Source organism: Mesoplodon densirostris, chromosome 12 (assembly GCF_025265405.1).
Source record: "Mesoplodon densirostris isolate mMesDen1 chromosome 12, mMesDen1 primary haplotype, whole genome shotgun sequence".
In the NCBI taxonomy this organism is placed as follows: Eukaryota; Metazoa; Chordata; class Mammalia; order Artiodactyla; family Ziphiidae; genus Mesoplodon; species Mesoplodon densirostris.
In genome coordinates, this window is record NC_082672.1 from 12,171,524 (window position 1) to 12,186,751 (window position 15,228).

The 15,228-nt window shown below is 40.2% G+C and overlaps 1 protein-coding gene across 1 annotated transcript in view; it reads left to right on the top strand.

Annotated features, from left to right (window-relative positions):
- Positions 1 to 15,228, top strand: part of NOX3 (NADPH oxidase 3) — a 58,332-nt gene that overhangs the window by 6,130 nt on the left and 36,974 nt on the right. The window contains exons 5-7 of the mRNA XM_060114976.1: positions 3,949 to 4,094; positions 6,574 to 6,755; positions 10,276 to 10,405. Of these exons, the coding sequence (XP_059970959.1) occupies positions 3,949 to 4,094; positions 6,574 to 6,755; positions 10,276 to 10,405 (458 nt within the window). The remainder of the gene's footprint in view (positions 1 to 3,948; positions 4,095 to 6,573; positions 6,756 to 10,275; positions 10,406 to 15,228) is intronic.

Consider the following 15,228-nt stretch of genomic DNA (forward strand, 5'->3'; position numbering starts at 1 on the left):
CTCCCTTTGATCTCCTGAAAAAGAAAAAGAAGGAAAGAAAGAAGGGAAAGGAACTTTCTCAGGGCAACTGGCTCTAATTGTAGCCTTTATGGTTTTTTTGTTCACTCTTCAATAAAATCTCCTTATGTGAGCTCAGAAGTTCACACACCAATTAAATGTGCATTTGTAGTGGGTCTAAGACTGCGGCTCTCTTTTAACTGTAAAAGTACTTTGGTAAGAAAATAAAATTGTGGGAAGACCCAGTCACAGCATCTTTTCGTCTGGCATTAAGGTGGGATCTGGAAATGCGTACCTAGGGCTCTTCCAAGGGCTTTGGCAGAAAGTGCCCAGAGGCACCAGGAAGAAGGAACCTGTGTAGTTGGTGACACTGGATTTGCCGTAAGACTTAAGAAACCCCTTTGAGACAGTGTTGACTTTGAAAACATAAGTTTCATGTTTGCATTGCTCTCATATTGGACTCCAGCTCCCTTTTAGATGACAAATACTCCCAATTAACTTCAGATGGAGACACAGGAGCCAGACAGCTGGAAGGGAGCCTAGACATCAAGGTTTAGTCCAATCCACACATTTTACAGATGACAAAACGGACTGAAAGAAGTTAAGTAACTGAGAAGTATCCTCTTCAGTATTGTTCCTCCTACATGCTCATATCAAATCTAGTAACATGATATGATTTTGATGACTAAGAAAGAGGAAAATAAAACCATATCTCTATTTTATCACATACTTGAAGCAACCGTCACTGTAACTATAGCATGGCTATTCATATTAAAATAACTAAAATGTATAAAGGGAAGAACAGGAAATAAAATGTCTGAAAAAGAACAAAATCAGTATCTCTCCTGGTATCTATCAAGTCCCAACAGTCCTGGATTTGGTAGCTGGGATACCTTTGGTTCCAAGCCAAGACCACAGTAAAATTAGGGTCTGATCTAAGAGGAAATAAAACATTTAGACAAACAAAATGGGCACAAGCAGTATCCTCTCTGAGAATTCCTGAGATAAGTAAAATAAGATATTCTACTTTTTATTTTCTACCTGTGAAAAGAAAACAACGTGGAGGTAGCTGGAGCAAAGGAACATTTAAGACATGAATTTTAAAGTACATAAAAAAACTGGAAAGAATAGTTTTCAATATATTCCCTCAGGACCTACCTTTTGCAAAGCATCTTGGGATTTCTTATACTACTTCATTAGTTTCTTCATCTCTGTTACGGGAAACCTGGCAAGAAGAATAAATAAAGGGTTCAATATCTTTGCTCATTCAATAAATGTACTTAAATTTAGTTTATCGGTGTCAAATTCTCACGTGGAAATCAACCTAACAGAAAACAGATTGTGATCAACAACTCATTACATGGGAGAAAGATGTTACAGAACGTAAACTATAAAAGACCTAGAATTTATCCTGTGTTCCGTTTCTGACCATCACATGTGGATTATGTAATGGTAAATACATCACTTAATTTTTTGCTTGAAGCTCAGTATCTATTTCTGTAAAATGGGAACAGCTCCTCTCTGTCTGGTGTGCTTTAGTCCACAGAGGGAGAATTGAAGAAAGCTAGGAGCAGGGGAGTGAGGGTAAAGGGATATAATGTAAAAGGAGTATTTACACCTACCTACAAAGAGGACTCCAAAGGTCATAAGTCTTAGGAGCTATTTGACTAGATTAAAGACACCAAGTGAGCCATTCAAAGAGTCTAGCTAAGCCCTTAGGAGAAATTCATTTTCAGTAAACTGTAAGGGTATAACAATTATTGATTAGTGAAAAGAAGCAGTATAACTTAAAGGTCAAAAGATGGGGCCCTGGAATCAAGCAAACAGGGTTTTATCCTACCTTTGCCATTAATGGACTCCAGGTCTCTTGTTATATACTGGTCTGTAAAGTGGGAATAAGATTAATACCTGAGGGTTACATGAGATCATATGCCTAAAGAATTTATAACAGTGTTTGTGGTATAAGTATTCAATATATGTTAGCTATGAAAAATATTACCTATTTTTTTCAAAACTTTAAGATACCAGAAAACAGCACTTAAAAATACTGGACAATGTTTATGTTCAATTTAGCAAATAGTTCCTATTTTATATACAGCATATTGCAAGAGACTGCTGCCGGGTGAGCTTTTCTAGCTCTGTGGACGCCAAGACCAAACAAGGCAGCCCCTTCGTAGACATGGCCGCATATAGTAACAAATCGAACATAACGAGGAAAGCCACTGCCCCTTTGGTGCTAACTTCACCAAACCCGTAAGGAGACAGTCAACAGCACAGACTCAGAAACACTATGATGTGCTTTGCCTTCTTAAGTGAGCTTCAGCCAAAAGTATATTTGAATTGATTTCTAACTAAAAGGCTGTAGAAAAATGTGCTAAAACACGTATTAGCAGGGAAAACACTACAACAATGTTGCACACAGATTGACTCCCTGGACCTTTCTCCCTTTCTGTAATCTTATGGTCACTCTGCAAATCATTACTAAGGACAGGCTGGTGCTAAGCATGTGCCAGGTGTTGAGGTTTCAAGATGAACGAGTCTTGAGGGGTCAAAGTCCATCAAGAAACACAGGTATAAATAAATACTCAGAACCATAGTATCTGGGAAATGTCATCAAGGTATGACATCCGTGCTTGTGGAATCAAAGAATGCTTGAGAAGACAACTTTTGAATTGGGTCTTCAAGCATGAGGACTACTTTGCAGGGCAGAAGAGGGAATGGCTCTGTTAAAAGAAACTCAGGTGGCAGAGGGAAGAGGCTAAATAGAAGATGTCATTTCTAAATGTATCTGATACTGGGACCACAGGAATCAAATGCCACCGATATTCACAGAACTTTCTGCTGTTTCTTTTTCCCTCACTCCCCATACCTCAAGCCACAACTTACAGCCATGGAGGACCCCAGAATTCACCCACAACTGTAGAGATTTATAATAGTAGTAGACTCTGCTGCTTTTCACTGTGGGTGCAGGAAAAAAAGAAAAACATATCAACTGGGAAATTATCTGTACTCTGGGTAATGAATTCTCATTTCACACTTGAATCTGATCCCAATGGCAAGTATCAACTGGCCACCCAACAGGGCTTCCATTGGTAGGAAAAGACTCAGTATGTCTTTGTCTGGGTGTTGTGACTGCTGGCTTCCCCACAGATTTCAGAAGACAGGGAAGAGTAGCATCGGGCACAGACTTCTTAGGCTGGATGATGCTGTGTTCTGAGTTTATTCTCTTCATTTGGAATTTAGACATCACCAATTCCCAGAATTAGAAAGCTGAATTTTCTTCTTAAGAATATACAGAGAGGCTTAGTTCCATAAATACTAGCTTATTTCAGTCCCCTAGGAATAACAGATGCAGGTATATGTGTGTATGTGTACATGTAGGTATATATATACATGTACACTAAAATGTATAAAGTAAGAATAAAAAATATAAAGTCTGAAAGAGAACAAAAACACTGTCTCCTCTGGTATCTATAACGTATGTTGTATGCATATATATTAATGTGCATGATGCACAGTATTCTAGAAAAATGCTTTCTTATTTCTTGGGAAAGAAGGTGTGTGTGTGCGTGTGTGTATCTTCTTATATATATAGGTATAGGATGGTATATATATATATATATATATATATATATATATATATATAATTAGCTTGTATATCATAATATCTATTCCAGGTCCAGAATGATTATATGTTTATAATTAAATTATGGTGAATTGAAATTTAATTTATGTGAATATAATTAAAATGAATGTTGTGAATCATACAATATCTTCAGAAGTATTTGGTTCATTCCATTCAAGACACTGGGAAAGATGCACAAATTACTCTTCCTTAGATATTACAAAAACCAGAACAGAGAAACTTGACCAGATAGGCACTGAGTTTCTGAGTAACTACCAAGGAAGAAATCCACATGGTGCATGTCCCATGTCATCCCCGGCCCGTAGCCATCCACATCTTGGCGCATTTGTGTAACCTGGAGCACTACCACTGGAGCCAGTCGCCGGAAGCAGAGGGACTTGTAGCTGTGCTTTCCAAACTTGGCGACACCCCAGATGAGACCTACCTCAACCCCATCCGGACCTTCCACACAGTGAGTTCTCCTTGCATGTCACCTAGCTCCTCATCCCCCAAATTCTTCCTTTTCTGATCCCTTTCTCAGGAATACTGTATTTCAAAAGCTTTTAATGAAACAAAAAGCTAGAGAGTTTTTTATGCCAAATGCTAACATCAATTTCACCTTTTAAAAAAAGTTATTTTCTTCTGCCCTCAATGTTGCTGAGAAGTTATGAACAAGAAGAAAAACCGATGCCACTTAATTAGTTTATAACAAAAGATAGTAAATACACCTAAACAAGAAATGCAATAACCTGTTAAAACCCTAACATTAACATTTTTTAAAGTAGCTCATGATTAGATTTTTTTTTTGCCTATGTTAGAATCATAAAGAATGTGAAGTGCCATCTAAATTCAGGGAGGAGGAATTGGATGTCTTCATTTTCAGTTTGCAAATTGTTTTCTGGATCCCTTCTCCTGTGTCATTTTTGGCACACAGGTGACTAGCTAGTTTGGCAAATCTGATGCTGGGCAAAGCAGCTAATTCCAGAATAAGACCTGCATGGCCAGTGACATCATTAATGCTAATTAGCTGTATGCCCATGTGGGAAACAAAAAAGAATACCCAAAGTGTAGCCACAGAAAGCCACCTGTAAAGATGAAGACATTTCTCTCCCTTAATCCACCCTCTACCTCTCTTTTCCTGATTGATTTAAACTTTTGCCATGTACTACCTACTATATTGGAACATATATCCAGCATGTTGACGAAGCTCAAAAATCTGTACTGCCCAAGAAGAGCCCTAAGACAATACTCTCCAGAATGGAAATTTCTCCACTACCATCTGGGCCATCCCTTTAAGTGACCCTTTTGCCCACGCAGCCTGATTTGAAGAAGCAAAATTCAAAGTCTCTTTTTGGGGAAATTCTTCCATGTCATGTCCTCTAATTATCTTAAGATGATTTTGAAAAGCAGGCCACTGATCAAGTAGAGCTACGTTTTCTTAGCTGACAACAATTAGAAGCTACAGATGCCCGAAGCTTGTGGGAATGGAATGCCTTTGGTGTACTCATTTGAGCTGCAGGATTTGTCTGGGCACCTACTGGGGTTAACTCTTTTCCCCACTAAGGCTCTGGCAAATTCATTGCAATACACACCCGAGAATAAATTTCAACACTTTGAAGAGACTATGTAATAAATAGCACTTATTATAAATATTTTTAAAGCAATTTAACAAGATGATTAAGCTACTCCCTATATGGTTATTTCGTAATTTTAGAAGCAATATACTATGTAAGTACTAATTAAGTTCAGGAAACCCTCTAATTTGGGATATTTAGAGAAAGATGGGTATCAGTAACACAATGTGTACATTACAGAGTATTTCTAAAGAGACACAGTGGAATTGTTTAGGAGGAATCATTGCAACTGAAACCAGTCTATAAATATGTCGTGACAAGAGAGAAGTGGGGATTTACTTTAATAAGCAAAGAGGAATGATTTGTCATTAGCACATCATATGATGTAAATGGATTTCTAAAATGCCTGAGTACACTTGAAAAAAGTCTTTTAAATGTGTTACACATACCCCTTTCAATTTTATTGCCACTGTTTGCTCTATGAAGAAAAAATAAACAACAGAGAAGTCCCTGTCCAAATTACCTTAAGATCTCAAAGCAGCCCAAATTAATGAGATTTTATGGACAAAAGCTATAGTGTGAGTTCACTGAGCTCATTGTTGTCTCAAAGATAGTAACACAATGTGTGAATACTAACGGTACTTGGCCAGAATATGGGAAACTCACAATAAAAACAACATGCTTTGTGATTCACATTCTAAAAAGCTATTTAACCATCCTCTACACTCACAGGGCAGAATTCTGGCCTTTTGGCAGGGTCTATCTGATAAGGATAGCCGTATCTTTATTGATCACCTGGGATTTACAAAGCCTTATTCCAAGCCTCCTGAGGTAACATGAAAGAAATGCAAGTCATGGTCCTTCCAATTAAAAAGTGAGAGCAAGGAATAACCGCCAGGGGAACAGAGTGTGCAGCTGCTTTATTAGGAATGCCCCTGAGGGACCTCTCCAAAAAAGTGTTTATTAATGTTAAGACGCAATTAAGCATGGACATTCTCATTTTTATTTTAAAAATTAAAAACTTGAAACTCGGCTTTATTTTGCAGTGTTGTATCTTCAAATGCATTTTCATATATTGTCGTAATTTCAATTCAACATAATAACTTTGACATGACAATTGATTTATACAGATGGAAAAAAAATGTAGTTAACAAAATGGCATTGGGCAAAACTTGAGCAGAGTGAATTTCCACCCTGAGGGGGAGTAGAGGGAAGGGCAAGGAAGTTCCCTCTTGAAGTGCATGGGGATGCTTTTCAAGGCTAATATGCTTCTGATTAGAACACTGTGAATTGCTACCTGCTTGGACTCTCAAATATTGATCCTAAAATGGAAAAGCAGGACTGAGACATTAATGTCGTGGTGCTTGTTTCTTTTAGAACACAGTCACTGAGTTGCTAACGACAGTCGCGGGTATGACTGGCCTGTTGATCTCTCTGGCTTTCATCTTGATCATGACCTCTTCCACCGAGTTCATCCGGCAGGCGTCCTATGAGTTGTTCTGGTACACACACCACGTTTTTATCATCTTCTTTATCAGTCTGGCTATCCACGGGGCAGGGTGAGTCCTTATGACGTTCAACGTGTAAGATTTTATCTCTGTGAACCTCAAAATAGCCTTAGAAAGTCTTTTAGATGGAAAACCATGACATGCAAGACTAATGGACACATAGAATGTATGAAAAAGCGCATTCTCTGTGCCAAACACCTTTTTAATAATACTGAAAATAAGCAACATAGATGGTGAAGGATTATACTTTTCCTAGCTAACTCTGTTGGAGAGTCTTGACATGTATATAAGAATTTTAATGAATGCTGAGTAACAATAGATCTCTGTTTCATTCAGAACCTATTTTCACGATCCAATTTATATGGGATTCATTGGGATATATATTTTTGACACCCAGAATTTACTTCTGCTTGACCAAAATCATCCCAGTGTCGGGGAGGGGACAGTGTGTGAGATGACCAATCTGACCTAGGCTCTGCCACTAGTCTTCAGAGTGACCATGTACAAGGCTTTCAATTCCCTGAACCTCAGTTTCCCCGTCTGACCTCTAGGAATCCTTTTTCCTCAAACATCCAATAAAATGTTGTGCTGGCATTCAACACCTGCCTGATACTCTTAATTCCTTCATCAGGAAGCTAGAGCAGCAGCATCTGAAGTATAGCACCTTCAAAGATAATGTTTTCAATTCTTTAAATATTACCAAAATTGCTCTAGACCAATTAACCAACTGATGTCTGTGAACTAGGTTGTCCCATATTAATTATTTCATAAATTGATGCCCTTTTTTCCCATGTTAAATTTTCAAAATACATTTATGTATATCCATGATCAATTTGACCTTGAAAACTGTCCTGCCCAATAGAGACGGTGCTGTTATCCCCATTTCATAAGGAGGAAACAGATGTTCAAAGGGCTAAGTGATTCGCTCAAGATCCCAGGACAAATAAATGGCAGAGTCAGACCCAAGACACTGGTCTTCAGGCAACCAAACCTTTACTCGTAACAAGCCCTGAAGATTGGGTCTCTACTTTCGTGAATAAACCATTCCTCGACACTTGCAGGACTGTGCCTGGTGATATTGCAAAGCCCTGTATGGCTTGCCAGAAGTTCTTCATCTGCTACCCACCCTCGCATGATACCATGTCCTGCACCTTGTTCTCCTACCACGGCAGCTGCTGAGTGCAGGGGGGCCGAGTCTCAGAGGTGGGCTCTGTTTCTGCCCAGACCTGGAAGGGCAAACACATGGCCCAAGAGGCTGGATGGCCAAGCAAGTCACACACCACGCGGTGATTGTGGATCCCATGCGGGGCCCTCTGGGAGCTCTTCTCAATCCGCACCTCCCAGCAAGTCAACTGCGTCCTCCAGTTTCCCTCCCACACTAGAAGCACCCCTCATCTCAGCCCTCCACTTCTTGAAGGGGGTCCGAGCAGCTGCCAATGACTCTGCCCAGTTAAGAGCTCCCACATCATCTGTCAGCTTGTCTAACACATAGACATTGTAGGAGGAAAGATTGCCCCAGGGATGTATTTTACCCTAAAAAACTGGCCATGCCTCTGCTAATCTTTAGAAACCTAGTCAGTCAATGTTCATATTGATGCTGCTGCCTGGCTAAGGGCTTTCTAGCCTCTTTTAACTTTAAAATACCTGCAACTGACTCTTCTGAATGTTGCATCCCTCACCCTGACTTTTTGTATCTGGAGGGTGGGGTGGATGGTATGTAGTCCCCAAGCCTTCCACCCCAAAGACTGTCAGGCCTTCCTTTTTCTGTGGGCTCTTCTGCCGGTGCCAGGGTGTTAACCCCTCTAGTTCATTTGAGAGGCTCTTCATAATTCACATGTGTCTAGAAGAACTCTTCACAAAAATGACGCGTGCATCACCCTCCTCCCCGGCATTCACACCCTTGTCCATTGTAGAAGCACAAGAGGATTTCAATGGGCAGTGTTTCATTGGAGATATTTTTTAATATCCAAATAACATTTCATAAGATGAAATTTTTTTAGTCATTTTAACTTAGTTGGAAGGCTTATTTTGGGATAAGGGCCTCATTTAATCTTCTCAGCGTGAAGTATTCTACAGCTACTGTTTACAGCAAAAAGTAATTTGCAAATTCTCTACAAAAATGCCAAGTAGGATTATTGGAATGTGTTAAAGCCCACTAATCTTCTTATTTGGGGATGGCATAGATGAAGACATAAAAAGTTTTAAAATTTTTAAAAAGATACCTACTGCATTTGAGAAGTGTTCTGAGGTTCCTTTAGGTAAAATAAGAAATGTTGTCTAAGGCCTGAGAACGAAGGTGTTAAAATTTACAGATTCTTTTCCTCTGGCTTCTATTTTTTATTCACCCTTCCTCTGTCTGGGTATCATCTGCTCATGGGAGATTCACAGATAGTTTGGTTCATCTAACTCAGTGGGGTGTTATCAAGTTTGGATGACTTCCATAAAATAGACTGGGACAAAGGCCAGGATGGCAGTCCTCCAGGCTGTTTCCAAGGGCATTGCCGTGCCCTCCTCCCAGGCCCTACAATGCAAAAGGAGACATGTTACTCCACAGGCTACCCAGGACCTGAGCTGTGTCATGCTAAATTTTCTCTGTGAGGGTCATGTTCCTCAAAAGTTAATCCATGTATTTTACTCATAAACTGCTAGGAATTGAGCAACACCTGGATTACATGACCTCAGCATCACATGCTTCACAGCCTGTGCACCAGTGGGTAAAGGGAGGAATTTGTACCTAAGCAAATTGTCCAGGGTCGATGGGTACTGCATCTGTAGCAAATATAATATAGCAGGATCAGAACTTCCCTGGCAGTCCAGTGGTTAAGACTCCGTGCTTCCACTACAGGGGGCATGGGTTCGATCCCTGGTCACGGAACTAAGATCCCACATGCTGCATGGCACGGCCAAAAAATGAAAAAAAAAATAATAATAATATAGCAGTATCACAGGACTCTTGATCCAGTATTCCATTCACGAAGGCCAGCTTCCTTTTTCCCTCTCCAATTCAACAATATCGTCTTGAAGGCACATTTCACACTGACCTATTTTTACCCTGTCAAATACTAAGCCTGCTATCGGTCAGTGGCAGGAAAAATACCATTATTCAGGGCACTTCTTTTGACTTCTTCACTTGATAACTTCTAGATGCTCAGAAACAAACCAGGAAGGGTAGAAGTTCAATAAATTTGCAAAAGACCCAAATAGTACAAAGTTAACCAATTAGCCCAAATCAGCAATCAGGACAAGACGTAACCTAATTAAATTCAACAGTCTACAAAAGGATGTGTTCCAACAATTTTCCTTCATTATGAATTCTCTAATACAGACACTTTCAATTTAACACAGGATACCACCGAGGAGCACTTCTTTTCTGGTATCTTCGAAGTTACTCGAAGCTTCTTAAATTCCTATTTTTAAAGATGCTCAGGGAAATACACCCCAGCCCAGATTTCAAGACAGTGGAAATGTTATTGTAGAGTCCGTCGTAGACTATGTATCTGTGGCATCCCAAGACTGCACAAAATCAGTTTCAAATTTGGCGGTTTTCTTTTGTTTTGTCTTTAATGGCAAGTCGGATTGTTCGAGGGCAAACCGCTGAGAGTCTTCTGCTACACAACGTCACCTTCTGTAGAGAACACCTCGCTGAGTGGCAGACAGCTGCCCGGTGCCCCGTTCCTCAATTTTCTGGCAAGGAACCTTCGGTAAGAATGAGCCCAGGAGCTTTTAAAAATAGCTGTCGCCACAGTTAAAATAGCTAGAGCTTTTATATGCTTGAAAAAAGAACAGCGCATGTCACCATGAGACAAAGCCAACTCTTTATTAAGTGTGCTAATGGGGAACTCGAGTTATGGATCATTTTACGAGAGGTTGCCTGCCAAAAGCACTTTGTTCATTTTGAAATGTGTTCTTCCACTTACATTTAAATATGGATGGCTGAGAGGGTGGGAATTCAGAGCCCCCCCCTCCACAAGCACAGTCCTGTCTCCAGAGGAGTCAGAAAGCTGTTTGGCTCACCTCCCTCCACCCTCTGCATTCAGCTCCCTACCCCCTGAACAACTGCCCTCTCCATTCTGAGAATTAATGGCATCCCTTCCCAAATGAACATTAGGCGACGACCAAATGAGAATCATGCCCTCTTTATAAGCTTGCCTTCTTTCTTTCCACAACTTTCGAGATGGAAAAAATTGAGTTTACACGCATTTGCTTCCTGTTCTAATTAAGCTTTTACTACTGAAATAATGAGAATATTAGCCTCAAATGGATTTAATTAGAGTAGATGATAATGTCCACAAGATCTCAAAAGTAAGATTTCCAGGGTGTGCTTTAAGCATGACACTTGGTGGCATAGATAAATAGAAATGGTAATTCTCTTTGGTGTCCTCACAGGTCTTAGAACAATGCAAACCTTGGGGCAGCTGGGTAATGCATGAAGGAAAGTAAATGAAGCCAGCAGATTAAAACAAGGAGGAAACAAGTGCCAAAAAATATGTATCATTAAACAATGGGAAGATAGTTTTCAGTATATAAATGGTGAGGATTCGGGAAATTATGTCATCAGCATATGAAGAATTAATGATTGACTTTTTCGAAAATGCTTAACTCTGTTAAATTAAGCGCTGGATTTTAAGAGTGGAAACAGTTAGGAAGAATGTTTAAAACCGAGAGAAGTAGAATGGATGTGTCCATTAGACTGTGGTTCTTTTAATGGCCGGTATAGATTGTCTCTGTCTTAAACCCAACCATCGGGAGCCACTACCCAGCCTGCATATTAATGAGGAATATGAATGCCTCACTAAAATGTTCAGCTACAGTGTCTCCATAAAAAAATCAATACTCTCCCACACCTCATGAATACAGACTAGAGCCTGCTCCCAGCAGCATATGCTGACTTTAACTATCACGAAAAGGGGAGAACGTACCCACCTCTCTGTTCACTCTCCCCTGCTATACTTCCTTGCACACCTTCTCACGTTGTCACTCTTTCCCATTATTTTTAATGGATCCTGATTCAAAGCGTGTGTGGGCTCTGCAATTACCGCTTGGCTGAGCTGTATGATATTCTCTCTGATGTCTTAGAGACACTGAATACAAAAGGCATCCCAAGGACAAGTGCCCTCGCTTCACTGCACCACACCTACCCTGTCTTTGCAGGAATCCATCTCTTCCTCTTTGCCTCTCTTAACTCCGTGCATTTTCATGGTGCTTTTCTCAATAGAATATTTATCAGTTCACCTTTAGGGGTGTACTACTCCCATGGTAGAGCTAAGGATGCTTTGTACATCACCTCATATAAACTGAACCGATCAAAGGAAACAGTTATACTTTGCAATCCCCTTTTCCCCCACTTGTCTCACTCCGCCTTTCTACCCAAACTCACAGATACATGCAAGACTCCAGACTCTATAGAATTCCTCATGCAATCCATCTCAAAAGATGCCTGGTCTTCCTTAGCCAAAGAAGCACCTTATTTCATTTAACTGCAACATTAACAAATAATAATAGTAATAAGACTGGCACTTTTTAAATTACTAGGGAATGGTGTCAATGGTAGAGGAAAAAGCTTTAACTGAGGTAGATCAATTCAGCAAACTTTTGCCGAGTGGTTATTATATTCTTGGCGTCGCAGCAGACGCAGGATTCAGGGATGTGGTTTCCGCTCCTGGAAATCTTATTGTCTAGAAAAAGAGGCCATTCATAAACACATACACGAAATAAAATCAAAGCCAGCATGTTCTTATTTCTGGTAGGAATGAAAAACCAAGAGTGAAAGTGGAGGAAACAAGTTTCATTACTGCAGCTTTTAAATCAACATGGTTTTATTTCTATCATAAAATACTCACTGTACCATGACTTTTTGAGTATTTTTAGAGGAGAAAAAATAAAGCTAAAAATCCACAGGTCTTTTAACATTAAAGAAACTCAGATACTAAATAGACCTGGCCCTTTATTTAATAGATGGAGAAATCGAGGTCCAAGGAGTTTTTATTTCTTACCTATGGTTGCAAAGGGCATTCCTAGCAAAATCACATCAAGGAGCCAGAGCTCCTAACTCTGTGGCCGTGAACTTTCACCTCTCTACTCTTCGACATTCATTCTGAACCTCTGGCGTCCTTCCACTCCTCATTTTGTCAGCTCTCTGCTGCTATCTACAGCTCTATGCCCCCGACATTGTGTTTATCTCTGTGAGTAGAACTAAAACATTTAAGAGCTTGGAGGGAACCCAAATAATAATTTCCTTCCATTCTCCCATTTTATAAAACAGAAAATTTGAACGTAAAAAAACCCAAGATTTTCCTAAAGGCATAGGGTGAGGGATGGTTACCCCAAGACCAGAAGCCAGGTCTTCTGGGACCCAATCCAAGTTCTACCTTGCCCCTCCCGCTCTGGGCCGTGTCTCCGCCTTGTTTATACTTGCTCTTGCCTACCCTGGTCATCACTGCTGGGATATTTATCTTTGAATATTCATCTCTGGCCATCCTCTCCCTCCATTCCTACCTTCCAGGGGCCCCAGGAGTATCACAGTGTAACTAAACTGGGCTTTCTCCTCCTGGAGCAATTTATGTACTAGATAGAGATAGAGCCAAGGATTAATAGCTTACCTTCTCCTTCCTGACTAACCGTACAAAGAAAAATAATCCATTCCATTTTATCAACGTGGAAAAAGCAGAGACCATGACTGACTTGACACCAGCAAAATGAAGTGTATGATGTCGCAAACTTTCTAAAATGGGTGTGGAAGATTACGTGTAAAATTACGTAGAAACTATGAGAGTGTTTTTGCAAATCTCTCTCTAAGCTCATATAGAAAGAATTGCATCCTTGTTATCATTTCTGTAAGTATCCAAGCCAACTCTCAAAATATTTTTTGGTTCATTCGCGCATAAGAGACCTAAGGATTCACTGCTTGGGTCCAACCCCATCCTTCATGTCTACCGCTTCCTGCCTTATCCCTTACTCTGATCATCATCCTCACCTCACCCACAGCATAGGTGGACAGAAGGTTTTATTCTCTCTGCTATTCTGAACACGTTGCTGAACCCCACTGAGGCAGAAAAGAATAAGTGGGTCAAATTGCTTTGTGTTGCCTACATAAATCGAGCCTTTGTCAGGCAAACAAGAGGCTCCCAGGGAAAAAGCACAGAAGGTTGGTGTAGGTGAGAAAAAGTGCTGTGCAAACAGACCTAGAAATAAACAAAAGAGATTTAGAAGAAACAGGAAAGATAACAAAAGCAAAAATGATGCTGAAGGGCTTGTGACCTGTCAACAGAAAAGAGGGAGAAGGATAATAGATGGGGAGTAATGAACAAGGAAGGTGATGAGTCAGTCGGTGAGGTCTTAGTGAATATCTGGGTTCAAGAGAAGGGGACACCCTTTCTGTTCCTGAGATAGGATTCTAAGAGTAAGGTCGGTGGATTTAGAATTCCAAGGAGGGAATTCGGGGAAGTTAGGAGAAGGCTTGGGTTCTCGTCCTGGCTCTCTGTGACCTCCTTCTGTGTCCCTAGGCAACTCATACTCATTCCCAGAACATTATGTTATTTTTTCTTTAAAAGAAGAACTAGACTAGATTTCCAAGAACCCTTACCATCCTAAAACTCAATGAATTAATGAGTCTCTAGTAGTTTGTAAGATACGTACCCTTTCTAATGTCAGCATTGGACAGAAAGAAGCATGATTACATGGGAAGAGAACAGGCTGGGTGGTCAAAACCAGTTCATGTCCTCACTGTGCACCTTGTTTATCACCTTTGTGACCCTGGACAATTTGTTTCATCTTGCTGAGACTTAGTTTCCCTTTCTGCAAAATAAAGAGAATATCATATGCCTCAGAAGGTTGTTTGATATCAAACCTAGTATAAATCTTCAAAAATTTTAAGTTCCCATCCCTTGCCTTTTAGGGGAAGCACACACCTAATGCTGTAACCCAACCCATGGTACAAGAGTAGCCTGCTGGTAAACTGATCCTGAGTAAGGCAGATTATACTCATAAAAGGTTAACACAGAATGGAGAAGTTCCCTGTCAAAATTCTCCAGACAAGTGTTGAGGCTTTTGCTCTGATTCTGTAAACCTAGATTTAAAGTGTTGAAAACTGGGGACTTCCCTGGCATTCCAGTGGTTAAGACTTTGCTTTCCAATGCAGGGGGTGTGGGTTCGATCCTTGGTCGGGGAGCTGTGATCCCACATGCCTCGTGGCCAAAAAAACCAAAACATAAAACAGAAGCAATATTGTAACAAATTCAATAAAGAAAGACTTAAAAAAAAATAAAGTGCTGAGAAACTAAGTTTGTTTTATTCCATATAACATTGGCTGCACGCACGTGTGTGAGTGGGAGTGGGAGGGTGGGTGTGTGAGTTGCTCGAGGTATATGCCCCAAGTTGTGATGCATTGTTGGCCCCCAGAATTACTATTCGAAACATTTTTTATTGAATTTTCATGTCCTATTAACTCAGTAATGTAGTTTGTAAGCCTTTGACTTTGGCTGAGTTTGGGAGCATTTATGACCCTATCATATATAACATAAACATC